The 12,396-nt window shown below is 37.1% G+C and overlaps 1 protein-coding gene across 3 annotated transcripts in view; it reads left to right on the forward strand.

The window, feature by feature from the left end:
• Nucleotides 1–2,629: 2,629 nt before the first annotated feature.
• The window catches only part of LOC149844509 (diacylglycerol kinase 5-like), a 79,800-nt gene continuing 70,033 nt past the window's right edge, over nt 2,630–12,396 (forward strand). Inside the window, exons 1-5 of one of the 3 annotated variants that reach the window (XM_089994618.1) lie at nt 2,630–2,868; nt 6,912–7,149; nt 7,319–7,441; nt 7,613–7,741; nt 10,235–10,320. In XM_089994618.1, the coding sequence (XP_089850744.1) occupies nt 6,949–7,149; nt 7,319–7,441; nt 7,613–7,741; nt 10,235–10,320 (539 nt within the window). In that variant the 5' untranslated portion in view covers nt 2,630–2,868; nt 6,912–6,948. Of the gene's footprint in view, nt 2,869–6,902; nt 7,212–7,318; nt 7,442–7,612; nt 7,742–10,234; nt 10,321–12,396 lie in introns of those variants that run through there. The other 2 variants (XM_089994619.1, XM_089994620.1) reach the window with 2 other exon arrangements.

The following is a 12,396-nucleotide window of genomic DNA, read 5'->3' on the forward strand; positions in this document are numbered from 1 at the left end:
CATGCTTGTTTTGGTAACACTCACAGCTACTAAACTATTATGTGCCTTGAGAGCGCAACTAACCTCACTATTCCTTGTGCCTCTATATTGCTACAATACAAGGTAGTAATAATTCATGAATGATGTCCATCCTTAATAATAAATTTTGTGAGTAGGACAAAGTACTTGACTTATATTTCGTTAGTGAATGCATTATTTATTATGCAGTACTTGACTTATATCTAGCTTTTGAGATATTAATCCTTGACAAAAGAAAATTTGATAACCAAAAAAAAAACTCACCCAGAACCGGGTCACTTATTGGTTCTCACTTATTGATATCCACCACACAACCCTGTACGGATGCATGTCCAAACAGACACTTTTGTCCCAACAGACTTTTGTCTGACTCAACAAATTGGGACAACCATCCTCCATTTTATCCAAACAGACACTTTCGTCTTGAAAACGTTGGGTCAGTAGGCTCCTCATCTTTTTGGAAGATGGACATGGTTGCCACAACTTGAGTTGGTGACAAGACAAGGGTGATATGTAGGGCTGCAAACGGATTAGATAACATCAGATATCCCACCGGAGTTTGACGTTTTCTTCCCCATATGGATCCTTTAATATCAAAATATACATTCAGATCGGATTCAGATTTGTTCAATGGGATTACTTTCAGATTCCAATCAACATTTAAGTTGGATCTCAAATTGCTCTGATTTAAAATCCGACCCAATTGCATTTTCTACATGTAAATGGCTTGTTTTTGTTTGATTTTTTTCCGGATCCAGTATTACGACATGTATTTTGGATTTGGATTCAGCCTTACATATTCATATTCAGATCTAGCAAGATAAGGCTCAAGTCCCACCCATTTGCACCCTTAGCGATATGACTTAAAGAGTCCTTGACCAAGTGTGACTTTTTTTTCATAGGCAAGCTGGGGTATAACATCCATGAGATTGGAACTCAAGACCACTGACAATGTGATCAAAGAAAAATGTTTATTTATGTGCTTCTAGGATGGCTTGACTTGGATGCTTGTAAAATATCCGTATCTATAAGTTCATGGGACCATGGAGGCCCTCCTTGGGGGCAGGTCGAAGTTGGGTCCACTTGGTGAGATGTGGGGACCCCAAGAATTGAGATCAGGTGCGATATGTTTGCACACTTTAAGTGTGCTGCTTTTCCTGATCACCCCACAACTGATAGACTTCATCTCAAAGATTGTGGGTGATCAAGTGCACACTAAAAGTGTGCAATCACATTGCACTTGATCATCCTTTGGACCTCAAAGCATTTACCAATTGGATTCTTGTCAATATACGATCAGCAATTAAGGGTTTTCTCTTGGCCTAATAAGAAAAAATATATACAAAAATACAAATAATAAAAAAATAAACAAAGTGTCATGTCATGATAATACAGGCCACAGAATATTGCTATTTAAAAACCATATGACACTTTGAAAATATCTTGTATCAATCAATGAGTTGGGTTTGTATTGGGTACCTGACCCAAACCCGAATTCCTAGGTATGGGCATGAAAATGTCATCCTGAATGATATTCGGGTTGACCCGAACCCCATCAGAGCAATATGCAGACCGAGTTTGGGTCATGATTTTTGTCGGCTACCCAACCCGACTCTGCTTTTTTGCCAAGTACAGTAACCGACTTGAGTACTTTATATGTATTTTTCATAAAAAATCATGAGATTGTGCGGGTTTGGGTCTGAAATCCTATTTTCGTGACTCTATTCAGGCGGGTTCAATATACCCTAATGAGTCGGGGTACCCGGACCAGTTGACAGCCCTGTTTGGGACTACGCTTCTAACTGGTAGCCAAGCCAACGCCATCACAACATAATAGTAGTTGGGTGATGTCTTGTGGACCTGAACCCGACCTGTTTTACAGAGAGCGGGTCAGGTGATGGGCTCGATCATGATCCACTGACTGATCCTAGAGAAACAACCCACATTCTTCCGGGGTCCAACAATAGATGCATCACCCTAACTGGAGGTCGGAGGCTTGATTGTTATGGATTCGATCACCTGATCTTGCTCTCCACCAATGTGACAAATATAGTGAGATTTATACAACAACAACTACGCCTTCATCCCAAAACAATTGGAGTCGGCGATATTTATATAAAAATAAAATAAAAAATATGTCAAGAAATTACTTGAAAGTTTTAAATTTTTATTTCTTGAAAAATTTTCAGAACATCTTGATTTTTTCATTAAAACCTAAATATCTCGTTTCAAATGTGATATTCATGTTTTTTCAGGCTATTTATCGTTAAAAAAACGTGTTTTTTAGTTTTACATAATTTTCTGTAATTTTTTCTATTTTTATTTTATTTTTATTGCTAAAAAAATTCTATTTCTCGCGAGTTTTTTGGCCGCCGATTTTTTTGCCGTTTTTAGCTTTTGTCGCTATGCTCTCCGCATTGATAAGTCAAAGGGCAGTGCTGTCTCCTAAAAAAAATAGACGAGGCTAATATATGTCAAAAAGAAATCCATAAAAAAGAAAAAAAAGAAGAGAAAAGTCAATTTCGTGTTTTTTGAACAGAAAAAAAAAGAAAATTACGAAAAAGGGTCCCCGTTTGGCTTTGACAAAGAAAAGGATAACCATTTGCGCTCGCGACGGGGAAGAGATACCGCGGGCCCCACAGCTCCTATATCCATTCCTTTCCTTCTTGCTTCCTTCCCTCCTCTGCGCCAGATTCGAGGCTTGAACCCTTAACCCCAGATTCACTCTTCCTGGTTCAGATCCCAAGCTAGAGAGAGAGTGATAGAAGACACAAAAAGTGGGAAGGATAGGTTAAGATCCCTCGACGACCCGATCCCGATCGCTGGAGTTTAGGCCGAAATCCGATCGTGGTGAGTCTCTGATTTTCTGGCGTTTGGTTGAACCGATTTCCTTGATTTTTTTTTTTGTTTTCTTCCTTGTTCAGCTCGTTGTAATTCTGTTTGGATCTCCACCGCCCTCTTTTTATCGATCGCGGTCTTTCGGTTCCGTTGAAAATCTTTTTGTTGTTTCGTTCGTCACGCTGAGTCGGTAGTTTTTTTTTTAGTTTTCCTTGCATTTAGGGAGTTTAGATTTTGGGGGTTTTTCAGTTTTCGGGGAATTGAAAGTTTCGTGATTTCGGGATCTTAAATGCCGTAGGACGAAAATGTCCGTGATGTCTTGGTCGAGGGTGTGTTCGATGGCGCCGGACGCTGCGCCCATCAAACGCTGGACGTGGCCAACTCGAAGAATGTGCATACCTTCCCAACTTTCCCTCTTGTTACGCTGAGAACATGACTGTGGCAACACCACTTGAAAGAAAAACTCGGCGGAGGGGTCGTCTAACCTACCTCTCTCTCCTGTGCAGCAGCGGGGCAGTGAGGCCCACAGCAAAAGGCCCTCTCTCTATTTTCTTTCTTTTTTTCTTTTTTTTCTTTTCTTTCTTGTTCTTGGTTCTTCTTCTTTTCTCTCTCTAGAGTTTTGATTATTGCTCTGAATAAGAAATTTCTTTGATAAGGCTTTGAATCAATTTTTTTAATTAAGATTTTTTATATTTAGTTTGATTAGGGTTTTTTTCAATTTGACGAGGGTTTTTTCCTTTGATTAAACTTTTTTTATTTTTATTAATTAGGGTTTTGAACCAAATATCTTTAATTAGAGCTTTTGATATTTAATTTGATTAGGACTTTCCTTTTATTTGTTTAGGGCTTTTTTCTTTGATTAGTTCTTTGAATTAAGTATCTTTAATTAGGGCTTTTGATATTTAATTTGATTAGGATTTTTTTATTTGATTATGTTTTTTTTTTCTTTGATTAGAGCTTTAAATCAAAAATTTTAAATTAAGGCTTCTTATAGCTAATTTGATTAGAGTTTTTCTTGTATTTGACCATGGTTGTTTTTCTTTGATTAGGGTTTAAATTAGGGCTCTTTATATTTAATTGTATTATTTATTTATGGTTTTTTTTTATTTTACCAAATATTTTTCTTGTAGTTTAGGGTTTTTTGGTTTATTTATGATTTATTTTTTTGCATTTTAGGATTTTATGGATTATTTATGGTTTTTGCATCTGGATATAAAAATATGAATTCTTCTTTATTATTCTCAAATTACTCAAAATTTAAACATTTTTTGGTATTTACATTCAGTTTGAGATACATATTTAAGATTAAAATTCATAATAAACTTTCATAATTAGATCCAATATAACGCATATTAAAGCATTTATATTATATAAAAAATATCAATTCTTAGCTTTTTATCAAATTATCTAAATTTTAAACAATTTTTAGTTTTTAGATCCAATCCAATATCCATATTAGAAGTTAAAATGCTTAATGAACATGTTAAAACACTCATATGGTGGGGACAGATTGAGTAAAAATCAAATGCCGGACACAAGTAACACAACTTCTTGTCCAATCAAAACAAATGCATACGTAGTAAGGTTGCTACGGAAAAGACAGAACATGTGTTCTCTCTGTTGTTTCATCCAAACTCGAACAAACAATAAAAAACACCCTTACCGTCAGGGGCATTGGGATGACAATTTTCTGAAATTGGCTTTTAGGTATGCCTGTTGTATTTTCGCTGAGACGACAAATGTAGGATTCTCAGATCCATGGAATTTGTTTTCTTGTGAAATTAATTTTCTTGGGATAATGTGGTGATAGAGAATCCATCATATCCAGTGATACGGTGGAAAGGGAATTTTTGCAGTCTAGTGTGAATTTGGAATTCCGGGTATTCTAGTTCTGCAGGATTTCAAGTTCTATAGAAGTTGATTTTCACACAAACAATGGAAATTCGTTGCCCAATCGGTGTCTAATTTTTTGCCTACTCCAAACGCTCTCTTAGCATCGTCATTCTTACACCGTGAGAAAAGCCATGTAGATCAAATTCATTTCCTAATCTGAACTTGCAGTGATATCTAAACATGGGTTTTCATCATAAGCAAACACCTTGGTGATGAATATTTGAATACTTCTCGAGAATATCGTTAAAAAGAGATGATGTTTTGCTAAAGAATCAGAACTAGGGATAGCAGTGGACCGGGGCAGGGGACAAGGTCTCCACCCTCGCCCTGTCTCAAAATACGGACCTCCATCCCTGCACGGGTTTGGATTTTAACCTCCATCCCCATTTCATGTCCTCCATCCCCTGTTAAAAACCGGATGAGGTGGGCTCGTTTTCCCTTGGTCCATTGCCATTCTTTAGAAGGATTGGGGACGGGACTGTACGGGTGGGGCAAGGCAGGGATCGGTGCAAGTCCATCCCTGCCTCCATCTTCGCATGGGTTTTGATTTTAACCTTCATCCCTGCCTCCATCCCTGTTTCATGTCCTCCATCCCCGGTCCAAACAGGGTGAGGCGGGGCGGGGCCCTGTTTTCCCCCGGTCCACTGCCATCCCTAATCAGAACTCTGTGTGTTGAAAAAGTTACCATTGTGTTGTTACTGTTGTAAAAAAAACTGAAAAAAAATATATTTATTCAACATAATAAAAAATCTTGAGAAAACTCATGATTTTTTGGATTTATAACTCGAAGAAACCGAACCCGTCTGGAAGACCTGGTTTTGCTGCTCAACCTGCCATACCTACGGTCGTCGTGCCGCCAATGTAAAAACTCCCAGGCTAGGACCCCTGCTCCCACAGCCTATGCTAGGCATTGGCTTGGACAAGCATGAGCAACTCTCATGGGAATTGAACCTTGACTGCCAGTCTATTCGCCAAGGCCCCTGGGCAAGAGAAAACTAGGTGATTAATATTTTAATTTAGTTTATGTCTTGTATTTTTAATCTGTTTTATTTTCCTGAGTCTTCCCAATAAAATTTTCGCTTTTCTGAAAAATATTAAATGCTACAAAATTGGTGGTTATTGCATTAATTGTCATAAGAACGTGATATTTGAAAAATATCACCTTTTTGGTGTTATATTGGGCTTTTCAAAATATCATGATAAACTCACGATATTTTCATAATGTCGGTCATATTTGTGACATAGGTTGTAGGTTGCAGTCCTATCCAACCAAACGACCGTTACCGAGCGACTCAACCTGGATCTTGGCATGAGTTATTGTGTTGTGTGGCGTTTATCAATAACCTGAAGTGACTAGGGATGTGAACGATTGGATAGGTCTAATCACATTTGGATACTAATGGAAGAAGCTATCATCTCATCCACGATACACTTTAATGCATTTGGTTTTGGATGTTAGTTCCATTCGGATCCAGATTCAGACACGGATATAAAACTCTAGAAACAGAATATGGCATGTTTAGTTAATTGGATCTGGAATGCTTTCCTGAATTGGAGTAATTGGTAGACTGGATATCCAAACCATACTTAATTCGTTGAAAACACCATCACCACCAACCGCACCTTGCAAGCCTCTAGTTGGTAAAGCCCTTGAGGTCCTCTCTGCTCACTGGGAGTACACCAAGTTAGGACCTTGCGGCAAGCAACACCCTTTGTGGGTCCTAAACTCGTTGTGTCCCGTGAATTGGTGACGTTCACAAGTCTCCCCTACCAAATGAGTGGAGTCCTTGTTGTTAACGCTGCACTGTTTTTGCAACTTGGAAAAGTAGGAAAGAAAATCACACGGAAAAACTATTCCCATGATTGGAATTACATGCGAAACATTTTTCTCGCTAGCTATTTAAATAAATTATTTATCTACTTCTACGTACAATAATAAATGAGTGTTTTTTTGCTGATTGGTTAGCATATATATATATATATATATATAATGCGGCTAAAGACTAGATTGCAGTTAGGCTTGCAAACATGTCACTATAATCTGGCTAAGCTGCTAGGAAAGAAATTCAGTTTTTCTGATTAAGTTGAGACTTCCCTTGTTTGGGTGAACAACTTCACCAAGCTTATAAGGTCCTCATAGTGTTCATTGTAAGTTATGACAGGACTCAACAAACCTTCTGCAAGATAAGAATAGCAGAGATGGCTGACTGCAGTTCAGATACTACTCGGTTCCTGAAGGAGTTCTATATTCCGGATTACATAATCGACTCTGAAGCCAGCATTCAGGAGATGTCGTACACACCAGAATTTCCAGTGCTAGTGTTCATTAACTCCAGAAGTGGTGGTCAGCTTGGTGGGGAATTGCTCAAAACGTACCAAACACTTCTTAATCCAGCTCAAGTGAGTTAGGTGGCTGCATTGCTGAATGTAAAGTTTGTTCTAACACAAAGCAGGATGAACCAGTAAGAACTGGTGAATTCCTTCTTAAACATTAGAAAGAGAAACAGAGGATACATTCAGTTTTAAATTCTAGAAAGATGTCTGATCTGGTATTCGCGTTACTTTTCAGGTTTTTGATTTGAGAGAGCATGCACCTGACAAGGTTCTTCACAAGCTTTATGGCAACCTAGAACGACTTAAGGCCAATGGCGATAGCTTTGTTTCCGATATTGAGAAGAGGATGCGAATAATTGTGAGTTTTTTCCATGGGTCCTTTTGGCTTCATGGACATATTGCAACCCAGAACGACTTTTGGAGATTCAGTTTGTTCAATCTATAAGAGATTCTTTATTTGTGAAAACTCAGTTTAGTTTGACTGTGTATGGGTACATTTGTGATTCTGTGAGTGGCCATGCTTATACAGGCTGCAGGTGGGGATGGTACAGCAGGTTGGATTCTTGGTGTAGTATGTGATCTCAAGCTCGCTCAGCCACCTCCTGTAGCTACAGTTCCTCTAGGAACTGGGAACAATCTGCCATTTTCATTTGGTTGGGTAAGCTTCAAATTGTTTTTTCTTTCCTTCAAAATGTTCTATTGGTGAATTTGGAAGAATGAAAGACACTATGTTGAGGGAAACCTTGACCATTCTTCGAGAATCCATAATTTGTTTGCATGTCTATGTTGTGCCCAATGGACATTATGCCAATTCGGTGTAAAATTCATTTATTGGTAGTTAGTGGTTTAAATATAATTATTCTGCTCTGTTAGGCCCCTTTTTCATTAATTTTTTGGAAAACTTATAACAATTTGGAAGAAAAAAAAAGAAAATTGGCAAATGGAAGAAAAGAAAGGAATAAAGAAAAAAACTCAAATCACTATAAAAAGAAATAGTAATGAGATGAAATTGTGAGAAACAATATTTAGCCAACACTGAAAAAGTTAGTCAGGTCCAAACTGGTATATAATCTAGTTTTGGAAGTCTATCTGAACATACACTTGTTGAACACGGCTATATACTTGAATTAGTCATTGCAATTTATAAGCCTTAATGCTTATATATACTTAAATATTTAGATACTGTTCAGTATACTAGTTACTGATTGCCTTAGCCAAAATGAGAGTTAACTCTGAAATAAATTACAAAATTTCCTTTAGACACATACGAAAATAAAGAAAAGAGCATAATAACATAAAAAATTGCTAACATGAAAGTTGAAATTCTTGTTTGTATTGTGGTACTGTAAACCTTTCGTTAATGAGGATACTATTGATGGAAAGCCTAAAATGAGCAAAATTGAAGTGATATAGTTGTCAAAAGGTGGAGTACTGTTGCCAAGAGAATGAACAGTAGAGATGATATGTTTTCTTAAATTCACATTCTGAAGCCACTGAAGCAGTCATCCTGCAAGCCAATGTGTGGCAACAAGTGAAAGTTCAGTAATCAGTATCTTCTCACAAATTGATGAATTAGGTAGGATGTTGCTTTTATGCAGAACAAAAACTGTAGAATTCTTAAGATCAAGCACTTATCTAACAGAAAAGACAAGCCAACAGATAAAAGTTGAGATACATGCACCATTCTATGAGAAGATGGTGTGATGTGGGGAAGTTTCCCTTTGGAGATCTCATGGAAATCTTGGAAAACAACTCAATTTGCTGTTTGAAATTGGAGAGAGGAAATGCTGATGAATATTGGATGGTAATTTATCGATTAAGTTCTGTGGGAAACTCATCATAGGGATAGCACATTCTTCAAGAGAATATCCTCAGTTTATCTTAGGCATTTTTCCCACCACAGAGTTTACCAAGAAGCGGTGGTTGGTTGGCTTAGTTGCAGACTTACACTGGATGTATCTGTTATATTACTGTGCATCTTGCTTCTGGAGCCAATACAGTTAACAGAGGCTGGCTACAGGCGAGGTAAACAGCCCATGCAGCTCCCAGTGATAAAAATCCCAGAGCATTTTGGCATCTCATTGGCTAATTGGTATTTGACTGAAAGGGAATCATGTATCCTTTTAGAAATGGAAGGCCCACCTTCTGAAGCCATGTTTTGTCAGTAGGATAGTCCTTAAGTGAAGTGTCTCAGGTATAGTAAAGTAGATCCGAAGTAAATGTTGGGCAGAGCTAAACGACGTATGTCCTAAAGCAAGCGCCAGGAGTGTATTTTTGATAATTTTCATAATTCCACAACGGATCATGATCCATTAGGCTTCCTCCTTGTTCATTTCTTATAAAGGAATGGATATCACGTTTGTACTACAATATGCACATAGCATTACTCAATGTAAATTGCAAAATACACAATCAGGAAACCAAGAATGATCTTTCAACACTTCAGTGACATTTGTCAATAGATTGTGCTCTTGGTTGATTAAAATCTTGTAGCAAACAGAACATCCATCTCCATGGCAGTTTCTCTTAGACAAACACTTGCATGCTGTGTCATTTAAGAAGTCTTCTTTCTTCATGCACCAGGGTTAAGTATATAGGCTGTATTTTCTAGTTCCTGGAGCATTAAGAATGAGGCCACCAAAAATAAAACTGTTTAGGGAAATGCTTCAGCATTGATCTTTACTAGGCTGTACTGCTGTACATCACATGTGCAGCAAATCAGGTTGGTCAGTTTTGTTTAATATGTCTGAAGAGAAGTTTTTTAAAGGGCTGTTATATCCCAAAAATGATCTTAAGATGTGTTATATCCCAACAATTATCTTGAGATGTCCAACAAAATTGTTAACATGTCCAGGACTCCTTTATTGGGCTCATTAATTTATAGTGGTTGTTCTCAAAGGATTTCTTACCTTTTTGAAACTTCCATGTATCAAAATCAAAGAGAGTACTTGTTCCCAATAGCGAACTACAAGATAAACAGATGGCATTCTTCAACAGTTGGTAATTAGTATTTTGGGTGTTCTATGCCTGCTTATTTTCCATCATTTTTGCACTTGAGATGAATAATGATAAGCACAGTATATGATTCATCCATGTAAAGAATCGTTTATGGTTTTGCCATATCTGTTACCATCAGTAAGTGATTTTGCAGGGGAAAAAAAATCCTGCTACAGATCGGGAATCTGTAAAAAATTTCCTTGATCAAGTGAAGAAGGCAGAGGAGATGAAAATAGATAGGTATTTTATATTACATTAATGATTGATTTTTGAGAGACTTGTCTTTCTAATAGGAATGTATTGCATTGATATTCATGGAATGCATGTACACTTGTTTTCCTTTGTATCAATATAATTTGAAAGCTGGTTGGCCTTTATTATGTAAATTCCAGCTTTAAGGGATGTTTTGTTGTTTATGTTGTCAATGTTAATTATTAATATGTACATATATATATATATATATATGTATTTATCAAGGTTGTAAGTATCATATCATTACCTATATTGGTTGGTCCCAAAGTAATACTGTATCATATCATAAAATATCATAATTTTTAATAAAAATTCCCAAAAAAAATAAGAAAAGTAGCAAAAATTATAAAAAAATTATAACACATAAAACAAACCATGTAACTGATAACTGACAATATAAATAAAAGGCAACTACATAATTTGAACACAATTAAAACCTTAACAATATTAAATTCATATCCAAGTCACACTGAAATGTCATAAGTCATAATTAAACTATTGAGAGTTCATGATAACTCAAAACATCACATGTAACCAATGTCTTATCTGTTAATCTTCATTTCTAAAGTCTAAACTATAAAGATCCTATTTTTTAATAGGCCAAGAATTAGGATAGAAAATCCTCATTGTTGCATCCAATTGTTGCGCCACCACCTCTTCGTATTGATACTCTTTTTTGGCAAGTGGGTCATCATCATCTTCAGAATCTGGAATAATGGTTGGAAGTCTTTCTTCTTTGTATTTTTTGCGACCTTCTTATCATTTTAATTGCTTCTAGTTCAACAGTAATATCAACACGAAAAGTGACAGGAATAGATGGAGAATCACATGGACATACTTTTTTACGAAGACCTACAATATGTTGTATGAATCTATGCAACTCACCTCTAATAATAGCACCAAAAAACACACATCTCAATGATGACTCCGATCGTGGTACATCATCCATGCTTCTGTAGTATCACCATGCAAGATCATCTCTATGTGAAGATTGTTAGAATACAGTCTGCATATGCGTATGGATCTGGATCCAGATCCATACGCATATTATATGCAACACATGTTAAATAGGATCTCATTAATGGCATTCTTGTAAAATGTATATGTTTTTACTTTATAATGTTTAGGGTTTTGGAGGTCGCGTATTGAAGTGCCGCCCCAGCCATTTGTGAATTTCTCTCTCTCTCTCTCTCTCTCACTCTCTCTCTCTCACTCTCTCTCTCTTTCTCACTCTCTCTCTCTTCTTATCCCCTTTGATCAAATCTGTTATGGTATCAGAGCTCAGGTTAATCCTGTGCGTGAAGAAGTTCCAGCGTGAGATCGTGGTTCTTCAAAGCTCAGCGTGAACAGTTCCAGCGTGAGAAGCGTGAACAACAAGCCAGCGTGAGATCATGGTTCTTGTGAACAGCAACACAGCGTGAGATCGTGGTTCTTCAAAGCCCAGCAACACAGCGTGAGATCGTGGTTCTTCAAAGCCCAGCGTGAACAGTTCCAGCGTGAGGAGCGTGAACAACAAGCCAGCGTGAGATCGTGGTTCTTCAGCTTTCACATCAACCCCAGCGTGAACAACAAACCCAACATGAACAACAAACCCAGCGTGACATCTTCTCTTTATCTTATCTGAAATCTTATCTTCTAAATCTGAAATTTCATATTCTGAAAGTTGGTACCTTTATCTTCTTCATTCCATCTTTTCCTCAACATCAACAACTGGTTTTCAGACCTGTGTTGGTTCCATCTTTTCCTAAACACCAACGATTGTTTTATTGTTGTTTTAGTGTTCTTTGTGCAACACTTTTGGTAGTACAGGTATATGCCTTATTCAAGGTTTACTGATTGATTAAGTGATCTCAAAATCTGTTTTATTTTCTTCCCATTCATCTTGTTTGCTTATTCATCATTTCACTGCTATGGACTTCTCTTCGTCATCTGGCTCGTTACTGAAAAACTTACTCATTCTAATTTTTTGACCTGGAAGAGGCAAATCCTTCCTTTTATACGGAGTCAGAATCTCGATGAACATTTGGGTGGTTTAGTTCCTATACCACCACGACTTATTTTGCA

The sequence above is a fragment of the Nuphar pumila genome, chromosome 2 (assembly GCF_984573655.1).
Source record: "Nuphar pumila chromosome 2, dmNupPumi1.hap1.1, whole genome shotgun sequence".
Taxonomy (NCBI): Eukaryota; Viridiplantae; Streptophyta; class Magnoliopsida; order Nymphaeales; family Nymphaeaceae; genus Nuphar; species Nuphar pumila.